General features: G+C 36.7%; 2 protein-coding genes across 3 annotated transcripts in view; one reads left to right on the top strand and one right to left on the bottom strand.

The window, feature by feature from the left end:
- Nucleotides 1–880, top strand: part of LOC105966437 (uncharacterized) — a 39,784-nt gene extending 38,904 nt beyond the window's left edge. For both annotated transcript variants that reach the window (XM_088823950.1, XM_088823951.1), the window contains 2 exons: nt 62–358; nt 448–880. In XM_088823950.1, coding sequence (XP_088680076.1) covers nt 62–358; nt 448–717 — 567 coding nt within the window. In that variant the 3' untranslated portion in view covers nt 718–880. The remainder of the gene's footprint in view (nt 1–61; nt 359–447) is intronic.
- Nucleotides 881–2,555: 1,675 nt separating this feature from the next.
- Nucleotides 2,556–4,042, bottom strand: LOC105960814 (uncharacterized). The gene is made up of 2 exons (XM_088824643.1): nt 2,716–4,042; nt 2,556–2,566 (listed from the first exon to the last, which is right to left on the bottom strand). The coding sequence occupies exons 1-2, from the start codon at nt 4,040–4,042 to the stop codon at nt 2,556–2,558; spliced, it is 1,338 nt and encodes a 445-aa protein (XP_088680769.1).
- Nucleotides 4,043–13,892: the final 9,850 nt, after the last annotated feature.

The raw sequence follows: 13,892 nt of genomic DNA, 5'->3' as shown, positions 1-13,892 counted from the left end.
CATGTAATGAATTGTGTTTAACTAGTATGTACCTTGTGTGATATGCATTTCTCTTTGGTAGAATACTTCAAGAACTAGATGTATATTATTCGATTGGAGTGGAAAAAATGAAATAGTTGCTGAACGTTTTTCGCAATCGAGTGACCCAAATGCTTTGGTCAATAATATTCCTCTCGGACCCAATGCCATGATAGTTTGTGTAGATGTTGCAATAATTCCTGAAGCATTTCTCTGGCGTCCTACAGGGGATTTGGTACGCGTTCAAGATGCAGTTAATTCAGTTATAGCTTGGCCAACTAGTAATGTAATTCTTGAAAAGTCGACAGAAACTCGAGAAGAAAATCGATCATCTCCTACGGTAAAGATTTTTTATTTTTCTTATGTATTATAAATTTATAATTCGTTTGAAATTTATGATAAGCTTTTCAATAATGTTACATTTGACAGAGTGTGAATACTAACAATGTAAGGAAAAAGTGCACGTTGTTGGATATTCGTGGACCTGGTGAAGTAGTTGCAGAAGGACGAGTTAGTTCAAGTGATCCAAACGAGTTAGTTCATTTTGTTCCTTTAGGTCCTAATGCTATGCGAATTTGGATTGATACTGTGAAAGTTTCTATCGCATCTCTCTGGAGGCCTACATCTGAAATGAAATTCATGGAAGATGCATTTGGAACTACAGTAGCATGGCCATCAGACAAAGTGATTATACTTTAGAGTTTGGTAAGCAACGAAACTTTAAAATATATTGTATTTTTTCTTCAACAAATACTATATATATTCATATACTTTCTTTTGTGTTAATGTAAATATATATATTTTTTTTCTTCACATGTAATAGAATGACATGTAATAGAATGATTATGGATATGGATAATGAATGTGATGTGCAATTCATGTAGACATGAATTCTTTGCCAGAATCCTTTCGTTTTTTAATTTTATTCAATCATTTTTATATTTATATGTTTTTATATTTTGGTAATATGAATGTTACTAGCTAGATAGCTATTTTTGTTTTAGATTTTTTATTTGGTTGAGATTATATTAATAAGAATAATTGTATTGTGTTATCTTGATCAATCATGATGGTATAAATTTCATACCTTCACATGTTCATTTTTTTAATTTCTTGAGCTGCTGTAGTATGTTATAAGAGGTTAATTTTACCGTGCATTTACCAAAATATAATGTCCTTGTAGACTTTAACATAGCATTTCATATATGCTATAGTAACCAACATATGTTATTCACAACTTTACAATAACATAAGAAAAATGCTATGGAAAAGGTAAATGTAACAACATCGAAAAAACGCTATTTGAAATTGATTATAGCCTTAATAAAGCGCTGTTATAAATTGTTTCACAGCTTGATATAAACGCTATTGTAACACACGTTGTAATAGCGTTGAGAGAATGATGTAATATACCCCCAACCTACGATAGCCTGACAATACATAGCGTTCAGTACAACGCTATGAAAACGTTTAATAGCGTTTTTCACGTCACTACAACATATATGGCTTTAAGCGACGCAAGAAAACCATCGGGAAAGACTCAAAAACCGTCGGGAATAGTTTTCACGACGGTTTTAGACCGTCAGGAGACCGTCGAGAAAAAAGGCGTCGTATAAAGTTTCATGTGTAAAAAAACCGTCGGGAATGTTTTTTCCGACGCTTAAATAACCGTCGCGAATACTTGTACATTTCTTAGAACTTTTCTTTTTCTGCCAATTGTAATCCAATTTTTCCCTGAATCTTGTTGCCATCAATTGTTGAATATAAAAAATTGAAGACAACGAAAACTAACTTGCCAATACTAAATAAGTATTTACATCTTAAGATAACAAAATATATATTTCAATTTCCAGACATGGTTTATCTGAATTTCCACAAAATATACACAAACTTTAATAAAATTTGCAATTGAAGGTTTATCTGAATTTGTACAAAAGACTCTAGCCACCTCAATAGCTCACATTTGTCCAATAACAATCTTCTATCGCTGCCAAACACTTCGAACATTTCTGAAAAATAAAAATCCAAATTTCAACAACAAGGACTACTTAAAATCAAGTAATGAAAAATAAATATTTCTGAAGAAAATTCAGGTAGCAAAAGTTTACATTTTAGCGATTTCCTTTTACACACATCATTCGCACTTAATTGCTGAGTTTGAGTTTCTTGAACATGGGCTGGCATATGAGGCATGCTAGATGACTCAGAGAGTGCATGAGCGCATTGTGTATGAGTTGATGGCATATGATGTATACTTGAAGACTCCGGGGCTGATTTATGTGGCTGAGTGCCTCCTTCATCGTGCAAATTAGACGATGTAGGAATTCTACGATCCTATAGGAATTTGATGTATGCCAAAATATTAATTACTACATACATTTGCAAAATACAATTTCCAAGTAAAATAATTACCCGTCTAGACGTAGAAGGAGCTGAAACTCCAGCAGATTCAGGAGCCAAAGAGTTTGTTCTTGTGAGAGATCGAATAACATTTTGCACTGTTTCCTTTGATGCCCAAAACCGTCCACATAATATTATCACAAACATTCTTCTCAATATGCATTATATCAAGGTTGTGACGAATCAAATTGTCTTTCCAATAAGGTAGCTCGAAGAGAATACTTTTCTTTTTCCAATTATGTTGTCTTGAGGTGCCATCGAGCTTCCTTTTTTTCAATGGTAAAGATATTCTCTTACCATATACAGTGGCAACATCATTCAACTCACTAATCAAATCATCTTCATAGGCTCGAGTGGGCTTATAGCCATATTCTACATTGCCATCAAATGATATTGAATCATCTCTAAACTTGTGATTTTTATCCAAGAATCTACGATGACCCCTAAAACAATATTTTCTGCAATATTTCAACCATTTCGAGTGGGTGTCGAGACAACAACAAGGGCAACCATACTCAGTTTTCACATTCCAGCCAGATAAATTACTATAGCCAGGAAGATCGGAGATTGTCCAAATAAGTGCAGCTCGCATGTTGAACATTTGTTTGATGGTTGCATCATATGTAGGCACTCCTGGACTCCACATCTCTTTTAACTCTTCCATAAGAGGTCCTAGAAAAATATCAATATCATTACCAGGGGCAGTAGGACCATCAATTAATAAACATAGCATGATACTCGACTTGCACATGCACATCCCCGGTGGAAAATTGTATGGAACAAGTATTACGGGCCACGTGCTGTGAGATACACTCATGGACTTGAAAGGATTAAATCTGTCGGTCGCTAGTCCAAGTCTGACATTCCGACAATCACTTGCAAAGAGAGAATGTTGTTGGTCAAATGTCTTCCAAGCGAGAGAATCTGCAGGGTGTCTTTGTACCCCATCATCTATTCGTCCTTCTGCATGCCATCTCATGAGTGGTGATGTCTCAATGCACATATACAACCTTTGAAGTCTTGGTATTAATGGAAAATACCTAACAACCTTACTTGGAATCTTTAGGCTTTCATCTTCACCATCACAAACTTTATACCTTGGCATTTGGCATTTACTGCACCTTGTCTCATTTTCTGTTTCTTTCCAATACAACATACAATCATTAGGGCATACATGAATTTTCTTATAATCCAGACCAAACCCTTTAATTATCTTCCATGCTTCCCTATACGAACCCGGAAATGCAACAGTATGAGGTAAAGCCACTTTTAAGATCTCTAATAGCACTGAAAATGACTTATTACTCCAACGGTAAGTAGACTTCACCCGCAATAACCGAAGTATGAAGGACAATAACGTGAACTCGCATCCATGATATAACTTTTGTTTGGCATTTTGTAATAGTTTAAAAAAGGCCTTAGTTTCCTTATCAAGCTCAATATTATTAATCTCCTCAGAATATGCAAGACCGTCATTTTCCTCCATAAGACCGAAAGCATCATTAATCATACCATCTATATCGTCTCCCTCGTCTTCGAGAAAGTCATCATCTTCTTCATAAATGCAAACAGGAGTCTCCCCATGATATACCCAATTAGTATAGGTATCAAGAAATCCATACATTATCAAATGTTCGTAAACTATTCCTTTTCTCCTATTCATTAAATTTTGACACTTGATACACGGACACTTAATTTTATCCCCCGATCCCAGATTTGCGTATGCAAACTTAAGAAATGATTTGGCACCATTTATGTATTCGGGCTGCAATCGATTTCGGATTTTAATCCAACTTTTATCCATAGAAAAAATTGTTTATCCCTTGGATTTTATTTTATGTTTAGCAAGGCCAAAGAAAGACCTGCCACCCAAACTTTTCAATGTCACAACAACAATCTGAGATTGTAATTTGTTGTTTTACCAAAACCAAGAAAATATGGAACTCAAATCTAAAAATTATGCACTTCTAAAGTTGATTATGAAATACACACATACATAGATACACAAACACACACTAACCATTGTTGGATAACAGCACCACTAATTCCTCGTCAAAAACCTTAGCATCACTGCATGTTCCAGCTGAGCCAGCGATTCTTGTAGCTAGTTGATGCTGACACTGAAAATAGGAAAAAAGTATTAATCAAATATTCCCATCTTTACCTCATTAAATTCGAGAATCGAATAATAGAATAATGATGGATAAATAGAAGTAAACTCACACAAATCAAATATTCCCCTTCTGTAAAAAATGTTATTATGAGCACAATAATGTTCTGGAGAGCACAAATTATTAAGGATAAATATGAGCACAATAATATTTTGATAAATTAAAAAAAAAATTATGAACAAAATAACCATTTCATATGCCCTATTTTATCTTATCAATTTGTCAAACCTAATTCTAGTATTCAAATTTAATAATTCAATACCACCTCAATTTTTTTCCAAAATCTGGAGAAAGAGACTAACCAAAGTTAGATAGCAGTGGGAGATTGACGATTTCAACACGGAGATGACGATTTCAGCAGCGGTGACGTCGTAAGAATCGGTGACGGTGGCGGTGGCAATATCTAATTGAGGGCCACAGATCCAGTTGCTGCAAATTTGCAGCCGTCGTAGCGGGATGTGGCAACAGCAATCAGAACAAAAGCACGGTATTGTCACGCTGAGACGGCGGTGGTGGTGGCGGTGACGGTGGCGGTGGCGGTGGCGGTGGCAGTGGGTGGCAGTGGCGTCGGCACTTGCCGTGGCTCTGGAGGAATAGTGTATGGGTTTAAATTGAAATAAAAAAATAGTTCAGTGTTATATTTAGAAAAACCCTAACGTGGAGATTTAAATTGAGTTTAATTTGTAATAAAAAAATAGTTCAGTGGTGAATTAAAATTAAGATTTTTGTACGTGTTTGAAAGCGTGGTTGACTTTCACGTTTATAATATTTGGAAAGCAGCAATACAAAAAGAAAAAGCCTTTGGTCTACAAAATTGAAGTGCAAATACAATATTTTATTAAGTTTTATTTGACGGTAAAACGTTAGATGGGAGTGCTTAAAAAAGCGTCGACAATACACCTTTATACGACGGTTTTATAGCGCCAACAATATTTTGAAAAGCGTCATAAATACGGGTTTATACGACGGTTCTAAAACCGTCGGGTAAACAAAGGGTCGTATAAACCTCAAATTGTTGTAGTGCGCGTGCTATAGATAGTAATTTATGTTGTAGTGTCCCTTCGAATTTCGGGTTGCAGTCCCCTTGTGAAATGATTTTCTTCTCCTCGACATCTTTGGGGATGAAGGGGGAGTAAAGACATCCTCGTTCAGATTGGCGAATGTATTCGGTAATGGAAAGGTTGCCTTGTCGAAGTTCCAGAAATTCCTTGAGTTTGTTGGCTCGGACATCTTTGGAAAATTATTTCTCAAAGAATTGAACCTTGAATACCGATCATTGTAATTTTTCGAGTTCAATACCTTTTGTAGCTCATTCCCACCAATTTCGAGCTTCGTTGCGAAGTAAAAAGACGGCACAATTCGTTCACGATCACTCATTTGCATGTAATCGAAGATTACTTCTAAGGATTTGATCCATTCTTCTGCTATGACCGGGTCGGGACCACCATGGAATTCAGATGGATTCATGGGAAAAACGCTCGTATAGGGTTTGGGGATTCGGTTGTGGTGGAGGTGAGGGTTGTCGGTTTTGAAGTAGTTGCTGAACCTGGTCATGATGATTTTGAGCTTGCTCGCGGATAAGATTGGAAAGGTCGAGAATAATATTGATGGGGTCTGGAGAGTTATTCATGCCGGCGGTTCTCCGAATTCGTCTTCCTGCCATGTCTTAGTATGTTTGTAAATTAAAAATTAGAACATGAATGAATACAAGTAAACACATAATTACTGGATGGATTGAGTCTTCACGCTTCGAGGATTCCGTATTCCGGTTCGTTACTCGTATGTAGTTTTTACGAATTTTGCTCTAAACATGATACTAGGATTCTCATATTTATTTTATTCAAGAAGAAAATCCAGTCATTCATTGAAAGACTTAAAATAACCAAAAAAGCACATAAATGTAGAAATTGGTTATTCGTAGGAATAATCATTAGACAAATTCCAATTAATTTCTTGAACCCAAAAATATCTCGAAATTTGCAGATTTTAGGTTTTAATGAAATATAGTTGGTGACTATAATTAGTAAGATTTTAAATTGAACAATTTTCTAACAGCCCCATTTTTGCCCCAAAAACATTATTTCCTAAAATTCTTCGAGTAAACCATTAAATACCAACCAAATATTTTTAATTTCAAATTTTAATCTAAGCTGAAATCTTGAATTTTAGCTTGACATAAGCTATTCTTACCAAAATTACAGATTAGTCCTCCACTTCTCTAGATCTTCACATGCAAACCCTTAAAGTTAACAAAATCACTAATTTCTCCATAACTTCTTATAAATCTGAAATTATTTTTAAAATATCTTAACAACTCCATGAGTTTACTGATCTTATAAATGGATTACACATGCAATAAGATCTAATGCAAGACATGCCCGAAATTCAAGGTTTTATCACATAAATTCATAAAATCAATTGTGGAGGGTCTTTTAGTGAAATTTTCGAAATTTTCTTTCTTGTTAATATATGATACCTCCATTTGCAGCAAGAATTTCGAATCCTTACCTTAAAATAAAAATAAAATATAGCCGAAAGGGAAGAGTTCTTGAGGCCCTTCAATGAAAATGGAAATTTAGAAAAGGGGAAGAAAGAAGAAGAAAGGGGTTTTTAGAACTCAAATGACATTCTTACCTCTTCAAGCATGGAGGTTTAACCAAGCTACTTTGATGGAGAATGACACTGTATAGATTTCAAGATGAGAGGTGTTTTTTTTTTTGTCAAGGGGCACCATGTATTTATAGTATTTTTTGAGTATTCAAGAGCAAGAGTTAGATATGGGATTTTCATCTTTTGGTTCGAGAAGTATCTTAATAGTTTCAAAGGAGGTTGAGAGGGTTGGAGCTTGGTGAAGACTGATGGCAATGGTGGTCTCGGTGATTTGAGCAAGGGAGAGTCGAAGGGTGTGAGGGAGAGAGAGAGTCTTTTGGGCTTCAAATAATCATGCTTTAGGTGGAGTGTGGGTTTAGACTTAATAGGCGTAGGTTAGGTTTATATTACTATTTAATAGCACAATTATCACTCACTTATACACACACACAACATATCCTACACATACATATATAATTATTATATTTTATGGTATATGTGTATGAATGTATAAATACACAAAATTATAGCATGCATGTTAGAGTAGGTGACCAACAAGCCAACTTGTGGCTGTGGTTTTTCTCTTTTTCCTTGTAATAAAACAATCGTTTTTCGTTCGTAATAATAAAATATTTCATTTGGCATTCTATATCTCTTATCCCATGCAAGCAGCATAGATATAGTCCTAATGAGTTACTCTATTACTGTGAGTTGATCTAGTAGAATCGTGAGATAACTCAGCAATGTAATGTAACTGTTAAACCTTGTTCCTAGTCGATGGGTTACGCCAATAATAAGGATACCGGCCTTTCCCTTTTAAGACTAGCACTTAGTGTATGTGTACTGCGTCTCATCAATCCTCGATGTTGTGACATCGGCATACTTGAGTGGGTGCTCATACTGGATGAGTTCACTGAACTCCCTCGCCCTAGAAATCTATAAGTGGTTCTCATTCATCGAGTAATAGGTTTCTAAGATATAGTTGTACACCATTAGTCCTTAAGACCCAGACATCACCGTGACTTCACTAGAGGACCGATTGTATCGTGACCTGTCCCTGAGTCCCACAGCGGACCACTCCAAGGGCCAACGTTCGTGCAATCCGAAATCTAGTGTGAAGTCTGTGCATTGTAGTAGGGGATTCGAGCGCTTGAGTAGTCATGGATGTCCTGTGTGTTTTGACGGTTTATAATCCAAGGAATCTCTGGCCAGAGTTGATAGTGGGGTGATTAGGGAAATGTGTTTCCCTAAGTCACACACGAACGGATTTATAATACCTAGAACGTTCACACGGTTATTGAACTTTATAAGAGGTCTCGGTGAACCAATGCCTCTAGTTCAATCGGGACATGTGCTGCGAAGGGATCGTACTGTAACACCCCGCATTTTCGGTAAAATAATATTATTTTATTTTACCACCTTTATGTGCATATTTGTGAAATTAGAAAATTATAGTAATTCTTGCATGGTTAGTATTTACGTGAATTAGGTAATTATGTGATTATGTGAATTATTGTGTGCATTATGCGATTATGTGAAATATGTGAATTATGTGATTATGTGAATTATGTGATTAGGAAATATTTCGAGATACTATTTCGAAATAAATTATTTTCATGAATTAGGATTTTATTCTTGCATGTGATTTAAATGAGCATTTCATCATATTTATGCATGCACAAAATTTTAGAAAAATAAATTTTTATCATGCATTTTAGGATTTTTAATTAATGTCGAAAATTAGAAAATCCTCCCCACATTTTCTTGAATTTTCGGACATCACACACACACACACACACACACACACACACACACACACACACACACACACACACACATGATTTTTAAATTGCATATTAATTAGTATTAGACATGCATTGGTGTGGTTGTACTTTGAGCATAGAAAGAAATACCTAAAAGCTAGCCCCTACTCTATAGCCTAGGAATGCTTTTCACTCCTTTAAGTAGACCAAAGGTCTTCTTCTCCTCCCTTTCTCCCCTTCATTTTCGGCAGCCACCACCACCACCATAACCACCACCTTCTCAAGCTTGAACCACCCTAGAACCACCACCACCTCATATTTTCGGAAATTGCAAAATCACCCCCACAAAAAGATGTATTTCCCTTTCTTCTCCATTGGCTTTGAACTCTCCAAAAACTCTATAAATACCTCCAATGCCCAAGATCAAAATACACTCTCCACTTCCAATCTCACTATCTAAAAGTTTAAGGTCTCCTTCTATTTCAACAAGAGGAGAGTTTTCGGCCAAGCTTAGGAGTAAGCTTCTCCTCCCTCTTCTTTCCTCTTCTTTCCCGAAAGAGCAAAGCTCTTCCTCCTCCCCTTTCTTTTGTTTTTCTTTTTATTTTCTTAATGCCTAATCTAACTCTTAATCTCTTCTTGTATTAGAGAGAAAAGAGCTAACAAATCCTTCCCCTAAAGAGTATAGGTGAGAATTCTTGAATTCTTGCTCAAACCTACAACACCACTAGTATTTTTGGTTTTTATGTGTTTTTATGTGTTTCTATGTGTTTTTATTGTTTATTATGTGATTATATGTTTTATATGATGATTGCATGTTAGTGTTTTGAAAAGATGACTTTGTTCTTGAAGTTCTATGATTTTTCGAAAATTGGGGAAAAATGTTTTAAATAGCTTATTTGGCTTAATTAGTGCCTTGCATGTGTTGATCTAGTATTTGATTGTTGATTTTTGAAAAGAAAATGAATTTTTGGCCTAGCCATGAAATTTTCGAATTTTGGGGAAAAATGTTTTAAATGGCTTATTTGGCTTAATTAGTGCCTTGCATGTGTTGATATAGTATTTGATTGTTGATTTTTGAAAAGAAAATGAATTTTTGACTTAGCTAAGGAACTTTCGAATTTTTGAGGTAAAATGCTTGAAATTGCTTATGTGGTTTATTTTGTGTTTTGCATGTGTTGATCTTGTGTTGATTGTTGTTTTAAGGCCTTGCATGTTAAGATTGGTGATTGATTGTTGATCTAAGGTCTTGCATGTTAAGATCTAGTGATTGATGGTTGATCTAAAGTCTTGCATGTTAAGATCTAGTGTTTTCTATGAAAAATGGTTTAAGAACTAAGAATTTGTGATAATTTGGTTTAAAATACTCTTGCATGTGAAGATCTAGTGTATTTGTTTGAATAAATGTAAAGATGGAAGTCTTGAATTTTATTCTTGTAAAAATGCTAGATCTAGTGAACTTTGATGTTAGATTATTTTTGCATGTTAAGATTTCGGTTATTTCTATGTTTTTATGACTAAATGATTTTGTGAAACTTTATGTGTATTTTCTATGTGCTCCTATGTGCTCTTGCTTGCTTATGTGAATCATTGGGTGTGAGGATGAGAGAAGGGTAAGTAGAAGGGTGCATGGGTGGGTGCATTAAGTGTCATGAATTTTTAAAAAGATAAAACTATGTTGGAAAGTCTTTCGAGGTTGCGGTAAATTTCTCGGGTACGGCGAGCCGGTACCGTAGGGCCTAGGGGTGGTTTGATCCCACGTAGTTAGACATGGTTCGAAATATATGGGGTTATTTACCGGTAACTTAGATTGGCTCTTCCGAGGGATTCCCGACAATTTTTCATGTCATGCATGTTGCATTATGGTGTTGATGATATAGGGGGGAAATCTCACTCTATGGTCTTGGGATCGTAGGGTTATAAAGGTGGGAAATTCCTTCTATAATCTTCAATACGTGTCATGGCATAGGGTTATAAAGGTGGGATATTCTCACTCTATGGTCTTGGGATCATAGGGTTATAAAGGTGGGAATTATCTCACTCATTGCGTGTGGCAATTATGTGAATGAAGAACGCCGACGAAAAAGGGAAGTATTTGATTGTTTTACTTCATGTTGTATGTTCATGTATAAGATATATGTATGTATATATATGTATAGATATAAGTATGCTCTATGTGCTATGTGTATTCGATATTACTTCAAGATTCTCATTGACTCCTCAAAGACTCATATAGGTGTTGTATGTTTGTAGGTATACCCAATTTAGGGCCCGAGGAGTGAAATTGGGAATCGAGCTCGAGAATCGGAAGGAGATCGTATGGAGGGGTTGTGGATAGTGTTGGCTCTCAATTTAGTTATGTGGTTTTATTTGTATAATATGCTTGTAAAAACTTTTGATGCGGTTTTAGATATTTTCTACTGTTCGCTTCCTCCGATCGGTGGAAATTATTAAAAGACGACGTGTGTAATAGTAATTAGGATTACCCTATTTTGGATAACTAATCGGTAATCCGTAGCCTTTTGTAAGCGAAAGCAAATTTTCACTATTTATATGCATGCATGCTATCGACTAGTAATTTCTTCGTGTTTTCTCTCCATGTTCTAAAATTATTTTCATATAGGTTCTCTGCTTAGAAATCATTAAATTTTACGAGTCTCTGCATCTCTCTGTTCTCATCATATTGATAGGTCTTATGCATGATTTGGGTAATTATTCATTTAGTTATGATTTATTTCTCACTACTGCATTGAAACAGGGTCATTCGGGTGTTTTCTGGTATAACCGGATTTTTACTCACCCAAATGCCTTGTTTCCACTTGGAAAATGTTTTAAACTTATTCTTCTGCCTTGGGGTAAAATTTGGTAGTTTTTGGGTCCGTGAGGAATTTATTATGAATTTTCAAAACCCCCTCCCATGTTCTGGATTTTAAACCGAGTGACTGTGCCATTTTATTTATTTCTCCTAAATGGCCATGCATATTTCAAAACTGTTTTAACTGAGTGATCTAGACCTGTATTAGATGGTATGGTATTATTTTGGGGTCATTTGCATGAGTAGTTTAAGAGGAATTATTTTAAAGCTTCTGCATTGAATCTGTCCGCATTTGCATTAAGTCCATCATGCCTAGTTACTTTCTAATCTTGCATATAGCATGCATTGGTGTTAATTGATCGATTAGGGTTAAGCAAGCTGTGCCTTCTCTCCCTCTGATTTAAAAAGAAAAAATTTCACGTAAATTTATATCCACAAAAAATCATGTTTTCAAAAGTCGTCCGCTGAGATTACATATAATAAGGGTAATCGAGAGAGGGGTGTCACAGCATTGGGTGGTATCAGAGCAACGTTCCCGGAAACCTCCATACGACCTAAAGATCTTCACGATTCTCAAAGCACGACTCCAACTGAACACTCGGGCAGGTATACGTTTTATGTGAATTTTATGTGAATTTTATGGCTAATGTGAATTGTTTGTATATGTTTAAGTATTAAAATGTCTGTAGCAAGAACTCGAGCTCAAAATGCCGCTAACGATCCTCACAATCAATCTCGTACCATCCAAGACCTCACCGCCCTCGTCCGAGAACAAAATGAACAAATCAACCACCTTGTTAACCTTCAAAACCAAAACCCCCATCCACCTCCTCCACCTCCTCCCCAACCTAGAAATACAGCCCCACAAGCCACCTACGAGCGATTTTTGAAAATGCATCCTACCGAATTCCACGGCGGCCCAAGTCCAACTGTTGCCGAAGAATGGATCAAATCCCTCGAGGTTATTTTCGAGTACATGGTGATGAACGACAGCGACCGAATCCATTGCGCACTATTCTTGTTGAAGAACGAAGCCCGAAATTGGTGGGAAGGCGCAAAGAGTGGAATTGATCTAGCAAATACCACTTGGGAAGCTTTCAAAGTTCTTTTCTTCGAAAAGTACTTTTCCAAGAATGTTCGAGCACAAAATCTTAAGGAGTTTCTCGAAATCAAACAAGGAAACCTAACCGTTGCCGAATTCACACGCCGTTTCGAGCAAGGAAGCCTCTACGCACCTTTCATATCCAAAGACGACACTGAGAAAATGAATCACTACCTAAGAGGCCTCAACCCGATAATCAAGCGCGACGTTTGACTAACCTCTGCCTTTACTTTCCGCGGAGTAGTGGACAAAGCCTTGGAAGCCGAACAAGACGAGATGGAAATACGACAATGGAGACCTCCTCACGATGCCTCTTCTCGACCATGGAAGAAACCGAACCTCAACAACTCCAAGGGAAAGCAACCGATCAACCGAGCAACCGTGACCCCGAGCAGCAAGCCCTTTTGCCCCAAATGCAAGCGAGAACATTCAGGCGATTGTGTTGCCGGAACCGACCATTGTTTTCGATGCAAGAAGCCCGGACATATGGTCCGAGACTGCCCTATCGCCCCGAGACAAGTGCCGGGACGAGTATTCGCCATGACAAGAGACCAAGCCGAAGCTGACCCGTCAATGATCGCAGGTACCGTTAGTGTGTATAATAATTCCGTGTATGCCCTCATCGACTCCAGATCAACGCACTCATTCATCTCAAGTACCCTCGTTGCCGAACTCCGCCTAGTCCGTAGTCAAGCCGATGCCTTGTTTAGCATACTTATTCCTTCCGGTGATGAACTTAAATCAAATTTCATCATTAAAGATTGCCCTATTCAGATTCACAACCAAACCCTAGCCTCCGATCTGATCATCCTACCCATTAAACATTTCGAAATAATCCTCGGAATGGATTGGTTATCAAAATTCGACGCCCAAATCAATTGCACTCACAAAACCGTTCGTTTCTCCTTACCGAATGGAAGTTTTCTCGAATTCCGAAGCTCGTACAATCCGTCCATTCCTATCATTTCCGCCATCAAAGCGAGCAAACTTATTCAAAAAGGGCATCTATGTCATTTGGTCGACATAGTGGAAGCTCT

Source organism: Erythranthe guttata, chromosome 10 (genome assembly GCF_056151865.1).
Source record: "Erythranthe guttata isolate IM_541 chromosome 10, IM_541, whole genome shotgun sequence".
Lineage (NCBI taxonomy): Eukaryota > Viridiplantae > Streptophyta > Magnoliopsida > Lamiales > Phrymaceae > Erythranthe > Erythranthe guttata.
The sequence above is the reverse complement of the archived record's forward strand: the minus strand, read 5'-3'. Positions and strand labels throughout refer to the sequence as shown.